Source organism: Populus alba, chromosome 15 (assembly GCF_005239225.2).
Source record: "Populus alba chromosome 15, ASM523922v2, whole genome shotgun sequence".
Taxonomy (NCBI): Eukaryota; Viridiplantae; Streptophyta; class Magnoliopsida; order Malpighiales; family Salicaceae; genus Populus; species Populus alba.
In genome coordinates, this window is record NC_133298.1 from 14,761,049 (window position 1) to 14,775,945 (window position 14,897).

Here is a 14,897-nt window from a genome sequence, read left to right on the forward strand (position 1 = left end):
TAAAAAATTTTTTTTTATTTTTTTAAATTAATATTTTTTAGTATTTTCAAATTATTTTGATGTCCTGATATAAAAAAATAATTTTTTTAAAAATAAAAAATATTATTTAATGTATTTCCAAATAAAAAACACTAACTTTTTCTTGGTTAATGCCATTTGATGGCATTGTTTTATTAAAACAATAATTTTTAAAATATTTTAATATGTTTATATTAAAAGTAAAAAAATAAAAACAATATTATTAAATACATTTACAAACAAAAAATATTTTAAAAAACAATCTCTACCACTATTTCAAACATCTTTTAAAAAAATATTTAAAATTATAATGAAGATTATTTTTCAGAATTTTTTTTTATTTAAAAATACATTAAAAAAATATTTTTAAAAATAATTTTTTTTTAATAATTTTTGTTGTAAACATGATAAAAAAACAAAAAAAAAAATCTAAAATAATATTCAATTTTTTTAAAAAACACAAATCCAAGCTAAAAATCAAACACCGCCTAAAAAACAGTTCTTTTTTCTTTCTCTCTGTTTTTTTTTTATTCTTTCCGCAGGACATCAACTGGCCGCTTCGACAATTCAATGCAAGAATGGAACTAGTCATCAAAATGACATTAATAAGAAAGTAAATGCAATTGCTTAAGTTTATAAACTCATTTCTGTTCTGTTGGGAATGCCTGTGATGTGAGAAAAGTCACAGCATTGCAGACACAAGAATCCCTTCATACTTGATGCAGACATTACATTATATCCCACTGTTCTATCTATTTATCATTTAAACGAATCATGAATAAGATTAGATTGGTTCAAGGAAGTTTCTCTTGTCAAAACGTGTACGGTCAGCACCGTTCAGTAAATACAACTCCATGCCCCAAGCCGTATGGAAGTTCGGTGACTCAGAGTGTCTTTTCTCTAAAGCTTGCCGGCAAAGTTTCTTCTGTAAAGTATTCCTTCCTCACCGTCTCCACAGGACAAAATCTCACCTTCAGAAAAAAGCAAATAACTGAAATCAATAACAGCACGCAGAAGGCAGGAGCCACAACAGTACCAAACACGGCGACAGCTGCGGAACCCTTTCATCTAAACTAGGTTTCATATTCCAAAGCACTATGCTAATCCATATTCGATGATGAAACTTGAAACTCACCTTACATACATCGGATATTCCGCTAGTTCACTACCAAATACACAAGAGATAGTTCATTGATAGAACTTAAATTTCTCATTAATGAAATACTTTGTTTAAAGAATGTACATCTGAGTTTTGTGACTTCAAAACTAAACCGACATGATGTTGAATAAGTAATGCTTGTGCATAAGTTAGGGAACAAGAAAGTTTTAAGCTAATATTCATACTACGAGTGCCAATAAAAACAGTTCGCTTCGAGTCCAAAGATCGATTGCTCTATAGTTCTATTGTAATTGGTATTCAATAATCATTACTTGTATATTCAAACACTAGGAAAATTCAAACACACACACACACACACCTTTATTTATTTGATTATGTATCTGCAAAACATAACTTCCTTTTTTAAAAAAACATCATATATCTGTACAGTATTGCAACCGTATTCTGTACCTATACCCATGTTTTCTAGGTTTAATATCAAGTTATTATCTATCAATTTGATATTCAAACTTTACTGGAGAACAATGAAAAAATAGGAATGACATACCAGAGAAGTATACGATCTTAACAACGGCTTGGCTACTTGCCATATTGGCTTAAATATAAAAGGGGCTTCCACAAAGAGGACTTGGTCCAACCGCTTCGGATAATAGTAGTAAAATACATCAAACTGCCAAAAGTTAGAGTAACCAGTTAACCCATGTCATCAACAATATAATTGCTAGGCAGTTGCTGCAATCATATTCCAACAAGGTGATAGGGAAAGAGAAATTAATATTCATACAAGAAGGGAGGAAACATTAAAATATAATTTCAGACAACATTAAATGAGAGAGATCCTGAAAACTTTTACTTTAGATATCTTTCATAACAGAACCAGGATCTTAAAATATAATATGCAAACCAACTGATGTAGAACCAATACGAACAAGATCACAAATAAGAGAGCTGATTCAGACCAAAAACCAAAAATCCACCAGCAAGAGAGACACATTCATCTTTCTGAAAATCAACATAAGAGAGACACTCAATTTTGGAGAATATTCAAAATCTTTATTTCAATCAATAATAATATGTTCCAAATAACTAATGTCTAGGTGCTTATTTATATGCACCAAACTAAATAAAAATAAAAAAACCTAATAAGTCTTTAATTTTAGAAGGAAACTAAAATCCTAATTTAAATACTAAATAATAAAATCTAGAATAATCTTAAAATATTAAAATTCCTAAATAAATAAGTTTTAATTTTCATTGTTGCCCTTCACCCTCCATCATTCTCCCATGGGTGGTAAAAACTCAACTAAGTGTCGAATTAATAAAAATTCCAGAAACTTGCATGCACTCCATAGCTTGAAGATTTTTTTTTTTTTTTTTGCCACGGATACTTATCATTCTTCTTCAATTTTGTCAACAAGATAGTCTTCTCAGCTACAAGATTGAATTCAGATGAAATTACAAAGTCAATGTGATCAACCTCATCTTTAAACTCTTTAAATTGTGACACTGTGAAATCTTCTTGTTCAAGATCCATTGTTTTAACAACTTCATCCTCAAAGTCCTGCAATCTTGTGTTTGCACGATCACAATTTCCTCTAACAAGTTTTCTTCCATGTCATCTTCAATGCAATCATCAACTTTGACAACAACTTCTTGATCCTCTAACTTGAACTCGGATTGGCCATGTTTGATCTCATTGTCACTTTACTCCAAAGGCTTGGATTGTACATAGATGTCAGCGACAACTTTATATAGTGGCCAACAGGAAAGCCTAATTGTTGCACTGCTTTATTCACGTAAAGAGTAAGCTCTGAAATGCAATTGACAAAAACACTCTCAACTAGCTTAAGTGCACTAAATGAGACAACTTGGTTATCCAATCTCATGTTGTCCAAAACAAGAAAGACTAGTTCCATTGGAATTTTATGATTTTCCTAGAAAATCTCAAACATCATATACTTCATGTGAAAGAACATGCCTTTGGAATAGTTGTCTCTGAAACTTTCCACAAAACACCTGAGCAAACCACAACCAGAGAGTCACATTTGAGATCTAGCATCACAAGATAAAGTTTGATCCTAACAATAATTTCAAATATCCAAGTGCACTTATGAGCCACTCGATTTGAAATATTAGAGGTATAAGGAGCATTTGAGGTAGTTATTCCCATTAAAAGTTCCTTAGCCACTAATGCCTTTGTAGTAGGACTTAATGCCCTTCTCATGGAACTAGATAGAAATTGGTCCACTTTCACTAACCCATTGACAAGTCGATCAAGCCAATAAAGCAAGTCCATAAAAGATGGAAACCTATGAAGTGTATACCCAGCCACATATGTATCTTCCTTTAACTCTCTATCATTCAAAGACATCTTGTTTAGCCACACACTAAACTGCCATTAGTTTCAATTGAAAGTGCAGAAGAACTTCCCCGCAAACCCAAGAGTAAAGAAATCCACACGGAAATTGAATTTGCTGCAAGTTGTTGAAGAAAGCTCACTACTGGATTGTTGTCTGCTGCTGAATGTTTATTGTCCTAAATTCCCTTTGCACACCAACCCACAACAGTAGCAATCAGTTCCCTTCCTTCAACTCTTACTTTTTTTTCTTTTATATATGATATACCTCACCACATGGTGGGTGCCAATTGATGCAGAACCAATACAAACAAGATCACCAAACAAGAGAGCTAATTCAGATTAAAAACTGAAGTTCACCGACAAGAGAGACCCACTTGATATTGGGGATTCGTCACAAGAGAGACACAATCAATCTTGGATAATATTCAAAGTTTTTATTTCAATAAATATTAATACATTCTAAATAACTAAGTCTAGGTGCTTAATTATAAGCACCAAACCAAACAAAATAGAAAAATCTGGTAAGTTTTAATTTAAGAAGGAAACCAAAATCCTAATTTAAGTACTAAATAATAAATACTATTATTCCTAGATAAAAAAATCCAAGATAATCATAAAATATTAAAATTCCTAAATAAAAAAGTTCCAATTTTCATTGTTGCCCTTCATCCTCCATCACCAACCCATAAAATTTCCAGGACTCTGCTGGTTTTTCTTTAGGAAAAAGAAGGGGGAAAGAGCATTTTTCTCTAAATGTTTGGAAGGTAGACAAATTTGTAAACCATTACCTACTTACGTATTTGTTGCCAGCATAATAAAAGCACTAGTTTAATGGCCAAAGCAGAACAAATAATCACACCTGAGAAATTCCAAGTTTCCAACTAGTCATCAAAAATCACCAGCTGATTGTGAAAATTACCAGAAAGGTCAAGAACTTAAGATCTGCGTTCCCAGTACTAAATCCCCGGAGATCAATAATTCCTAATATTTGTTCTTTCCCAGCTGCGAGCTTTCTCAATGCCTTCTCAATTAGAAAAACACACAGTTTCTCATCCTCAACGGGTTCATGCACCTGCCATCAGTAATAGAAACAATGACAAAAACAAAGAATAACAGCAGATCCAAATTAATCTTTGTTAGAGTTAAAAAGATTGCATTAAAAAGACATGGTTAACATAAAGCCTTCATCAAACCATGAAAACTCTATGATCATCTGAGAACATAATTAGAAGATCAACAGTAGCTCACAGAGTATGATAATGTTTCAAAGGACGGGCATGAGCTCCTAAGTTGATCAAAGAAGAAGCAAACAAATCTTATCAAAACTCATTCAACCACTGATAATCAGAAGATCATCTGAGATCCTTTTGAAATTCATTGTTGGCCTTGGGGTTCTAATATGAACTTAGAAAATAGAAGATCTACTGTAATATGCACGAGTGATGATCATTAACATAAGGGGTGGGAAGAGCTGGCCCTGTCCAGGAATCTGCAAATATATCCTAAAAAAATTCAGTCATAGAAATGTTCTTTGTAGTCTAACATTTTCCAAACTTAACTCTCACTCATGTGGTTTGTATTTTGGCTAATGGCCTCTAAAACTAAATGCAGGGGGGAATATCCAAGGCATTCTTGATTTAGCAACACTTCACATATATGCAAAGCATACTTATTGTTTCTTTCAGTGACCGTAGGGATGATTAACTAGCATTGTTTATCATGTGAAAACTAATAAAATTTGTAAAATATGAAATGTTTGCTGAACTTAAGAACTTACAGCTGGAAGGTGCTTGGATGCCACTACTATAAGCACTGGCTTTCCATAAACATCAAGAGAATCATGCACGTAGGCTTTTCCAGTGTCTGCTATACTTTTCACTGACTCCTCAGACAGTTCCGACACTTTAAATTCCTCACGCCATTTCTAGTAAGTGTAGAAGGAAAACTGCACTTCAGTACAGCAAATACAGCTTCGTGGCTGTTAACTTGGCAACTTGATACTTTCACTTCCACATTTCCACTTATCAAACCATTCAATATCAGCGGATTCAAAAACTTTAAAGATACAGTAAACTTTTGACCATTGAAAAAAAAAAGAGCAACATTTTAGGATACAATGGCTTTGGTCAATTTTGAAACAGCTTCATCCACAGAAAATTTCCGGTCTTTCAGAAACCAAAGGATCATTTCTTCATCATCTCTTCCATTTTTCCCTACTGGTAGACTATGGTAATCTCTTCCGAGCTTCTCCTTTACTTCCACAACCAGTTGCTAAATCCCCCCAAAAAATCCACCGAATTAGAAACTACTCATAAAAGATTGCAAATACAAGTAAAAAAATATTTATTTAAAAAGGAAATGAATTTAAGCTTTCAAAACAATAAAAGAACTTCAAGAAACAATACACTTTCTTGGACTATTAAAAGCAGGATTCTCTTTCAATATTTTTTTAATATAATTTCTAAGAAAACAAACAAAACCCATAAAAGAAATATAAAGAAACCAGGAATGGAAGTGGAGAATTTTTATTAATTACCTTGTGGGACTGATTAGAACTTAAACTGCAACTCTGAACTGAGAATTTGCAGTTTCGAGAGGGACTTTTAGTCAAAGTGACAGGAGCAATTTGTGGACGGCCTAGATTGAGACACGTGCGAATAGCCATCTCTTAAAGAGTTCAGTGCTTTCTTTTTCTTTAGTTTCTATTGTTATATGGATTCCAGGTTGTGGTGCCAGCGATAATAGCGTTTCTTTCAATTCTGTTTGTTTCCTGGGAAAATGACCTGAAAAACGACAGCAAGCAGTTAGCAGGGATAATGGGCTTTAGTGCAGGCCCATTTTGTTGTGGTCTTTGAGTTTCGGTGTCTCTTTACAATCTGATCCGGGGCATTACCCAGGCCCACATATCTGTAATCCTCTTGAGAGTCTATGGCCACATTAGCCCAGGTCATCAAGGAAAAACCAATTTCAAAACCCTAAAAAAGTTGATGATCAATCATGATGATGGTTGTATAGAATGATGATGTATTAGGAGAAGAAGTGGATACAATTTAATATTTTTCTCTTTGTGCTTTTCATTATTTTTTTTCATATATATGTTAATATATAAAACAAGAAAAACAATACTTAACTGAGAAAACTTATTAAATTAATTTTAACTAGTTAGGTTCTAGATTTTTTTTTTTATAAATTACTAGTTTGAGTTCCGTAAACCTCAAGGCCACTAAAGACTTATATGGTTATTCACTTTTAGGGTTCGTGAGATTAGTTGAGGTGCGTGCAAGCTAACCCGAATACCTATGTTAATAAAAAAAATTCATTTCTTTTCAAAAAATAAATATTATTGAACTAAATATGGATTGGTGTATCATACTTTTTTTAATTATTAGATAAACATCAAGTTTGTATTAGAAAGCAATATAAAAATATTATTGAAATTTCACCCAATTGATTAATATTTTTTTTTATATAATATCAAAAATTTGTTAATTAAACTATTATAAATTTGAATAAGTGAATATAATATCAAAACTTTGTTAATTAAATGATTATAAATTTGAATTTTTGTTAATTCTATTTTTTAAAAAACTAAAATTAATTAATAATGTGATGTAAATCCTTTTAAGTTTCAAGCTTGGAAAATAGTATAAAATTATTTTCGAGTCATCAACTTAAAATCTGTAAATTTAGATGCTTATCTGACAGAAGAGCCAGTGAATTTATTTCTTTTCTTGTACTCATTGAACCTAAGATGATCATAGTAGCAAACTATAGCCATTCATTTCTTGGGAGCCAATTTCTTCAAATATTTGATTGTTTTTATAGTATTTTTTTATTTGAAAATATATTAAAATAATATATTTTTTAAAAATTAACTTTTAATATGAGTATATTAATGGTCTTTGAAAGTGGGTTGTATTTGCTTTTTAAATGCATCAAAATAATATATATTTTTTTATTTTTAAAAAATTATTTTTGAAATTAATAATTAAAATTATTAAAAATATATTAAAAAAATTAATTTTTTTTTAAAATAAATTTGTTTAAAAATATAGTTGGCCCGTGTTTTCAAACATAGCAATAATGTGATACGGAAAGCACATCTTCATTAATTTTACATGAAATTGACACAACATCATCGACCAAGAGGACCATACCCATGCTGTACATAACCACCGTATACAGTGACACCTTTCGTTGGACCATCTCTTTGCAAGCTATATTTTGAATATTATTCTCTCTGTTTTTTTTTTTTTTGGCCCACAGATATTCGCATGTTTATGCTGTTTTCCAATGTAATTAATGCCGCGCCAACAGTACATATTTGGCAGCTTCTTTGATTTCTCTGGAGGGTTTCTTTATTGTTATTTTAATTACCCAATTATGATTAGAATTTTAAATTAATTTCTAATATAAAAAAAAAGAATGCTCGGGTATAAATGCATTCGAAAACATATAATCTCATGATGCAAGGTTCTATTCAAGTCTTTTCTTTTTATCTTAATTATATGACAATAGAAAAATATAACAATAACTAACTTTAGAAATATTATATAAAAAATAAAAAATAGATATTTCATATGCATATTAGGTCGATATATAATTATTTAGAAAATAATTGTTAGTGTTACTATAAAAGATATTATTATTATTTAAAAATAATAGCATGAGGATAGTTATTTAAACATCATTTAAATAAACTTATTTAAAACAAATAATTCAAGAGCTTCAATTTACTTTTTCCAATATAATTGAAAGTAGAATCCATCTATATTGAATTCCCTTCTCAAAACTGAATCCATGAAAAAAAGAACTAAAGCATGTGGTGTTTTCATTATCGTATCAAAATACTATAGACAGCCTCACAATTCATTGTGGAATGAAGCTTTTGGCCATCAAAGTTTTTATCTTTTCAATTTGATTCTTTTATTGAAAACTTTATTGCCAAATGCTTCTAATTTGTCAAGGGAGGAAATAATTCAAAGATAGTGGACCAAAGTTAAAAATTAACTTCGATCCTCCTACATCACCATGGATACGTCTTTGCATCATTTTTATATATTTTTTAAAAATGATCCAACATGTTATGTGTTATGTAGTGTGAGCCAAGAATCTATTAGACACTATAATTGAAGTTAATGGTGCCAAAATATATTCACCCAAGATCTTTTTTTCTTTTTAGAATTCTTACCAACATTATGATCTTTCAAGATTTAGAGACTAAAACGTAAAAGAAAATAAAATTTAGGATCAAAACAAAAAACATTAAAAAAATAGAAGGGACCAAATATTATAAAAATTTAAAATTGAGGGACTAAAGTATAAATTCAACATTAAAATAGAAAAACCGAAAGGTAATTATAGCTTATTATTACATTTCTTATTTTGGCAACGGTAATAGCTAATTCTATATGGAAAAGGAATTAAAATACGTATTAAAACTCGTATATTTGATAATTTAATGATAAATAAAGTACAATAAAAGCATTTAGAGAATGCTTAGGGTGCACTGCACGTTAGCTTTTGCCAAGGAGAACAACGGAAAGGGTATTGATTTAATATTGAATTTCTTATTTGGAGATCGGTGACGGTGACGGTGACGGTGACAATCAATAAAATACAAGGGTATAAGCTATATTCTGGTGATACAGACTCCATTTTCTTAATCAAGTTCAGAGCTTGGTGATCACTGCACATCATTCAATGCCTGAGGAGAAAGAAAACGATAAGGGAATAAAATACATGTCGGTGTGAAGTTACTGGGCTCCAAATCCTAACCTGTTGACTTAGGTAGTGTTTGGGGCTGCGTTTCTATCTGTGTTTTGTAAAATTTTAATTTTTTTTTTACTAAAATTGAGTGCGGTTTATATTTTTTGGATCGTTTTGATGTGCTGATATCACAAATGATTTTTAAAAAATAAAAAAAAATTATTGGCGTATATTTCGGCACGAAAAGCTATTTAAAAAGTAACCACTACCACACTACCAAACACGCTCTTAATTGCTCCATCGAATTCATCATTTAGACAAAAGTAAGGTGGTAGAGGAGATTTTCATGCGTCTAAAGATGAACATCCTGCGAGCAGAATGTCAGAATGTCAAGATTATGATTGCAAGTTAGATCTCGATCATAACTTGACTTTCAAGACAAGTATTTTTCTGTTCATGCCACTTTCTTTTATTCTGTTCATATTTGACAGATGCATCATGTTATGTATCCATATGGACCATATATATATAATATATATATATATATATATATATATATTCTCAATTTGGGACCTTTTGTGAAGTTAATTTATTCTCTCCCAATGGCTGTAGAGGAGATATCTAGCAACTACCCACTAAGCAATTCCTTTCACTTTCCAGTGATTGTATTCTTTCACTTTTTCCAAGTAGGTTCAAGAAGAATTCAGCCCTTTTAATCTAAGTTTCCACCATGGAAATCATGTCTTGGAAATATGCTTCCAGAGAAATTTGACCTAGATGTCATTAGTTTGCGTTGTAGTCAAATCCAGTCTTCATGCGCTTGATTTCCTATTTGGTTCACACTGTTGGATGGCAAAATCCTAACTTTTTAAGCTGGCCGGTGGTTAAATGGGAGTTAGTTTTAGAGAATAATATAAATTATATCTTGGGTTTTATTTGTTAAATTAAAATAATTTTTTAATATGTTATCAGAATCTTGATAATCAAATGGTTAAAAGTTCGAATCTTACCATTTTATTTATTTGATAAAAAATAAACATAAAGTAATGTAAGCTTGTGCAAGGAGGGTGTGTATTAAAGAACAATATAAATTATATTTTAAGATTTTATGTAACAACTTGAATTATTAAATTAAGGTGATTTTTTGTTTGTTAGGAAGAGAAAAAAAACAGATTTCATGATATAGACAAGCTTATCCGGTGCTATTTAGATAAGATTCTACTACAACATGAATATTGCAGTCATATATCCTTACCGCGTATCAGATTCATATCTTTGAAGGAAGCATAAGGTTTTAGGATATGAACTTCCTTCCACGTTCCAGTCTTGTTCATGATGTCTAACAGGAACAAAAAACAACAACAACAACAACAACAGTTTATTGTCTAAGTTCTTAATAATTGTAGTTGTCTAGCTTCAGTAAACATCATGGACTGTTGAACATTGCCGCCAAGTTCTATACAAAATGTGGTTTAGGACCTGCCGTTGCTATTGAAATTCACTCCTGGAAAACTTTTCTCCATAAAGACAGTAATTTCTTGTAATCAACTACAATTGTTGTACTTCATTATGATGTCATTTAGGACGAAATCGCAGTGGACCTCAGCTTAGAAGAGGTCTATTGGTCAATCATGAAAATGATCCAATATCTGATTTTTTTTGTTGGTAATTAGCAAGTCGCATCATTGAGATGGAATTGTCATAAAGACATCATGACATATATGAAATCCTGAGTAAATTTCATTGATTTGTTTCGACACATGTAGTGTCAAAGAAGCTCCAGGAAAAGGGTTGCTTTAGGGTGGAGGCCAGCATCTTTCAGAGTTATTCCCATCTGATCAACACTGTAGACTCTTCGAGGAAAGCTTGAGATTAATCTGTAGTTGCCAACGCCTGGTAGCCCTAATGAATCGATGTATCTGTAAACCGACTGGATCTTATCTGAGCAGGAAAAGCTCTGCTCTTTTCTTTCACCATTTGGAAACCTTATCAGAATCTGAAAATCATCGAGTATTTGAATCATTATACACAGATAATCAAATACTGAACAAGATTGTTTAACCAAAATAGAAGATGTTAATACCCGTGTTGCTTGAGCATCTTTGGACCCGTTAGCTGTTTCTCTAACAGTAGAAGCTTCTTTTGATTTACCAAACTGTTTCTGACTTGCATCCTGCCTTAGCTTTTCATAATTTGCTTTATTTGAAGAATCAGCTGGTTTCTGAAATTTCCTCTCTGGAAGCAGGCTGTTGAGTTTTTCCTTTTCCTATAATGGAGAAAATGATGGTTCATTTTCAATTTAATTTTAGCCTTAAAAGTTCAACTTAATGTCATATAGGCACACACCTTATCTATCTTTAGAGCTGCAAGATATGCTGCGTCTTGTTCTTCTTTTAGTTGACGATCTGCTCTCATCTTCTCTTCCTCTTTGGCCCTCGCTCGTTTTCTCTCTTCCTCTATGGCCTTTGCTCTTGTTGTCTCCTCTTCCTTTGCTCTTGAATTTCCAAATGCCAACCCTTGCTCCTCCACTGTCCTCTGCAGAATCTCAACCAGCTCTGCCGGGGAAATCGGCCCTTCCATCTAAAACAAAATCAATTCAGTCCTAAACCATCGCTAGTAGTGGATCACAAATATGCAATTTATGAAAAATTACCAATAAAACTGTGGAATTTTCGTACTAGTAGCTATATATTTCATCTAATACTTAGGATATCAATTATATATATATACTCTCTATGTTCCTATGAGAAGATATAAAGAGGATGCACCTAAATTTGAATAATCTAGTAAAGTTCTCAGGGCATAAATTTAACTTCAAATTCCAACCAACCTGTTGCAGCACTGCTATACTATTGCCAGCAGCAGGAGCTATTACTGCACAACATGGAAAGCTTGCGGGCTGCAATGTTACAGCCATTTGCAAACCCTCTCCTCTATCAGCGAGTGCTCCCCAACAAACAAAGTTAGCATTAAGAAACTGGACCACAAACTCTGAACATAGAGTCTCCCAACAGAATGAGGGAGTGAAAGGGTGCTGCGGAGAGTGAAGATACATGAACATAAACTTGTGCTCATCTTCTGCTGTCTTCAAGGCTTCCATGAATTGGCAAGCATAAAAGAAAGGATGTGTTGATCCATATTGCTGCTCAAAAACGGATAGAAATGTCCACTCTTCTGGTGCAATGAGGGGCTCTTGAGGAGGTTGCAATGGGAAGTTTGGTATTGGATTTTGATCTCTTCTACCTCCTATTCCTATGCGACCTATGCCATGACCCATAACTCTACAAAACCCCCCTGCAATACTCCTAGGGAGGTTCACCATACGTCGAACAATTCCATTGAAAGAAACTTCTCTCGTTGCTCTTGAACTTTCCCTCGTTGACCATGACATTCTGCTTTATCTACCAGTATTCCTCAAAGAACAAAAGTTAACGAATAGGAAGGAACAAGAGAGGGAAATTTAGACTCTACTTGATTCTCTTTAATTTTCCAAGGCTAATTCCATGTGGAGTTCTGAAACTGTATCTTTGAAATTTGTAAGATCACTTGCGAAAGATATTAATGGAATGTCAAGTTCTTGACGAATGTTCAGGCATTTATCTTGCTGACAAGAGAATACATTGCTTTCAGACATTCGGCTACACAAATACCTACACAATTCCTTTCTTTTATTGAGCTTTAATCAAAGTAGCGTAAAGCACATCACGAAAGAATGTGAAGATGCTTCCAATTCTTCAATTCCACAAAGCTTGAACAAGATACCTTGCTTGTGATGAAATCCACCGTTGGTTTTAGAAGAGATTCCCATTATTATTGACCGTAATTAAAAAGGATTCAAAGATAGATAGAGACCATGGTGGATGAAGAATCAAATTCTTGCTCTTGCTACTTTTCTTTTTTGTCATTCCAAATTTCAGGATTGTTCTATGCATCAACATCAAGCCTTCTATGCGACACCCTTGCATAAGCAAGAGGGGCGAGGTCTCAAGTTTGAGCCCCACCTTTGACAATTCAACTCTAATAAAATCGGACCGCATCCATCCAAAACAAACAAACAAATGGAGAGTGAAATCGCATATTTTGGTCAAATTTTTAGTCTGAGTTTAATTTGGAAATCCAAGTAAATTAAGAACCTGCAGAATTGTTATGAACCATTTAAGTTATAGAAAGTGAACTCCTACCTACCAAATATAACCAAGTACAGTTGAGCTGTAAAAAGGCATCAACTTGTTGAGCTCATCCTGATCTAACTTGTGGTTCTAAATAATAGTGGCTAGTTTTGCAGCCCAAATTAATGGCTATATCTGACGGATTGCTGGTGATGAGAGTGGAGATTATTGTCCTCATCACTAGATTGGTGCCTTGACTATCAAGGCGTATGCCTCAACTGTGCATTAATTTCTCCTCTTGGTTCTTTCTATTTGCATGACAGTCTTATCTCAAAACATTTTCTAAGTGAAATGAAATGACTTCCCATCCATGATTGAGCAATAGGACAGAACTTGTCGAATAGCTTCGTAATAAAAGCCATGAATTCCTTCAATTACCCTAAGCATCATTGCTGCCTCATTTAAATTGTCAAATATGGTGGCAAAAGTTATTGAAATTAGTGACTACTTTGGTTGATTGAGCAGATTGTTTCTGAAATTTCCAAGTAGAGTTACTTTGTTATCCAGTTCATTTGAGAATAATGTTATCACAAAAACTTTTTGACCCACATAGCCATATTGTGAAAGTGTAACAATAAACAATACCAAGGCTGTAACCATCATGGATGATATATATTGATATAGCCATGTGATACTCTCCCCAAGCTTAAGTCCATTCTTGCTAGAAAGGATTTCTAGCTTACCTTTTAGAAAGTTTCAGCTAATTCTTCCCCAAAAACAGTGAAAAGAGCTGTATATTTTATGTCACTGAGAAAACAACACATGGTCTCCATAACCGCAACAGATGACCCATTTCTTCAACTTCATCGATCAAAAGTAGGCTCTAAGATGTGGTGCTCTTGCTCAATTCACACATTACTTTTTGCTGAGGCAAACATTTCTCTACTAGGACCACATTGCAGTTGTGCTACCAAAATAAGTGATTGTGGCCTAAAAAACACAGAACTAAATAGCTTATTGCTGTATTTAGAACCCTCATCACTACCCAATTATGTGTTCATTATTGGTTTTTTGTTTAATACTTGAGCCTATTTGGGGACTAGCACAGGAATGAAAAAAGAAATCGAAACGAGAGTTTAAAAAAAGGTATTTCACTGCAAGCTCCTGCTTCAGCCTTCAGTATATTGAGAGTAGCAGTTTTTGAGGCATGAAGTCACCATTTCATGTCTTACTTTCATGTGAGCTTTGAATTTCTATTTATTTATTTATTTATTATTTTTCTCCTTTCAAAAAATCATGGCGTTGGCAGCCTTACTATGTAGTAGCAATAATCAATAGACATCATAAAATACCTTTCCCTTTAATGGATGTCTCCAACACAAGTTTTAAGAAGATGATGTATCCACACAACACATGTTATAGCTCCATTCAATTTTACTTTTTTTTTAAGAAAAAAAAAGTCTTGTGCACATTCTTTCTGGATTGTGGGGATGGAATCTATTCTCTTAGATCAACTTTACAAAGGAGCATGCTCCCACTCAAATACCTTAATAATCTCACCGCCAGTTGTTTCTTATGAGAG

At 32.7% G+C, this 14,897-nt stretch overlaps 2 protein-coding genes across 3 annotated transcripts; both read right to left on the reverse strand.

Moving 5' to 3' along the window:
• Positions 1 to 615: 615 nt before the first annotated feature.
• On the reverse strand, positions 616 to 6,275 carry LOC118057465 (uncharacterized). 2 transcript variants are annotated; one of them, XM_035070046.2, is made up of 6 exons: positions 6,034 to 6,274; positions 5,613 to 5,768; positions 5,275 to 5,421; positions 4,417 to 4,569; positions 1,686 to 1,808; positions 616 to 989 (listed from the first exon to the last, which is right to left on the reverse strand). In XM_035070046.2, exons 1-6 carry the CDS (start codon positions 6,160 to 6,162, stop codon positions 903 to 905), a joined length of 795 nt encoding a protein of 264 aa, XP_034925937.1. In that variant the 5' UTR covers positions 6,163 to 6,274; the 3' UTR covers positions 616 to 902. The 2 variants fall into 2 exon arrangements, with proteins under 2 accessions (XP_034925937.1, XP_073260840.1); XM_073404739.1 differs by lacking the exon at positions 5,613 to 5,768 and having other exon boundaries at positions 6,034 to 6,275.
• Positions 6,276 to 10,559: 4,284 nt separating this feature from the next.
• On the reverse strand, positions 10,560 to 12,844 carry LOC118057464 (plant UBX domain-containing protein 10). Its single transcript, XM_035070045.2, has 4 exons — positions 12,037 to 12,844; positions 11,553 to 11,786; positions 11,290 to 11,472; positions 10,560 to 11,202 (listed from the first exon to the last, which is right to left on the reverse strand). The coding sequence occupies exons 1-4, from the start codon at positions 12,595 to 12,597 to the stop codon at positions 10,975 to 10,977; spliced, it is 1,206 nt and encodes a 401-aa protein (XP_034925936.1). The 5' UTR covers positions 12,598 to 12,844; the 3' UTR covers positions 10,560 to 10,974.
• Positions 12,845 to 14,897: the final 2,053 nt, after the last annotated feature.

Excerpts from the sequence above, each read along its gene's own strand:
- LOC118057465 (XM_035070046.2), bottom strand. The coding sequence starts at position 6,162 with ATGGCTATTCGCACGTGTCTCAATCTAGGCCGTCCACAAATTGCTCCT. Across the intron at positions 1,809-4,416 it reads TTAAGTTCTTGACCTTTCTG|TTTGATGTATTTTACTACTA; the intron begins GTAATTTTCACA and ends AACTTTTGGCAG. Across the intron at positions 990-1,685 it reads TAAGATCGTATACTTCTCTG|GTGAGATTTTGTCCTGTGGA; the intron begins GTATGTCATTCC and ends TTTTTTCTGAAG.
- LOC118057464 (XM_035070045.2), bottom strand. The coding sequence starts at position 12,597 with ATGTCATGGTCAACGAGGGAAAGTTCAAGAGCAACGAGAGAAGTTTCT. Across the intron at positions 11,787-12,036 it reads GTATAGCAGTGCTGCAACAG|ATGGAAGGGCCGATTTCCCC; the intron begins GTTGGTTGGAAT and ends ATTTTGTTTTAG. Across the intron at positions 11,203-11,289 it reads AAGATGCTCAAGCAACACGG|ATTCTGATAAGGTTTCCAAA; the intron begins GTATTAACATCT and ends GATGATTTTCAG.